We start from the raw sequence: 917 nt of genomic DNA, 5'->3' as shown, positions 1-917 counted from the left end.
CTCTCCCCCTGCCAGTCCCTTTCCAGCCCAGGAGCCGTACACCCTTTGCTGCACCTTCCCTGTAGCTCTCTGGCAGGGTCCCTTGCATTGCTTACAGCTCAGCTCCAAAAGGAGGTTGAGGTACGCCTTCTGGCATATCTCAGCCTGCACTGCAAGAGATGTGGATGTGGATCCCTTTGGTCTTGAGAACCAAGTATCTTACTTTTTAGATGCTTAAATAAGTAAATAAATAAAATAATCAAGTCCACCAGGGTTTCAAAATTACACTGCAGACAGCAGCACCCACAGTCCACATCCATCTGGCAGCCACAGCTGTATTTTGTCAGAAGCCTGGCCCCACTTGGTATGTGGCAAATGGAACGTGTCCCTTGGGCAGAGCAACAGATGCAGCCCTTGGCCCTGCTCGGCCAAGGTGCCACCCAAGCCCAAAGCAGCTAGAGCAGACAGACACGGGGATGCACAGCACAAACTGCTCCTACACAGACAGGCGCTGGCAGGGCTCATCAGGAGACAGCCATGGCTTATGAGGGCCATGGCTCTGGAGCCAGAGACCTCTGCTTAAAGGCTCAGCCGAAGGCTGAGAGCCACAAGACCTAGAAGTTTTTTTTTGGGGGGGGGGGGGAGCAAAGAACGAAGTACTAAGGATTTGTAATGTCCACTCTTCACCTCTATGCAAGGGCTAACAAAACTTGGACCAGGGCAATGGTACCTGACTCTCGGGACACCCGTGGCCGGCGCACAATGACGAAGTCCTTCTCCTTCACCTTCTGCCGCTTGTGAGAAGAGGGTGATGACCCCGGCACATCTTGTGGCGTGTTTTCATTGTCCAGCTTGTCCTTCTTAAGGACAGACACTCCCATGCCAGAGAGAAGCTCTGAGGTCCTGCTGGAGTCACAGTCCAAGTCCCACGTGAACCT

General features: G+C 53.3%; 1 protein-coding gene across 1 annotated transcript in view; it reads right to left on the bottom strand.

Moving 5' to 3' along the window:
• Positions 1-908, bottom strand: part of SKP2 (S-phase kinase-associated protein 2, E3 ubiquitin protein ligase) — a 10,734-nt gene extending 9,826 nt beyond the window's left edge. Inside the window, exon 1 of the mRNA XM_010010780.1 lies at positions 715-908. Within this exon, the coding sequence (XP_010009082.1) occupies positions 715-860 (146 nt within the window). The 5' untranslated portion in view covers positions 861-908. The remainder of the gene's footprint in view (positions 1-714) is intronic.
• Positions 909-917: the final 9 nt, after the last annotated feature.

The sequence above is a fragment of the Nestor notabilis genome, unplaced genomic scaffold (assembly GCF_000696875.1).
Source record: "Nestor notabilis isolate BGI_N333 unplaced genomic scaffold, ASM69687v1 scaffold7870, whole genome shotgun sequence".
Classification (NCBI taxonomy): Eukaryota; Metazoa; Chordata; class Aves; order Psittaciformes; family Psittacidae; genus Nestor; species Nestor notabilis.
Note: the sequence above shows the minus strand (reverse complement) of the source record. Positions and strands in the feature narration are given on the sequence as shown.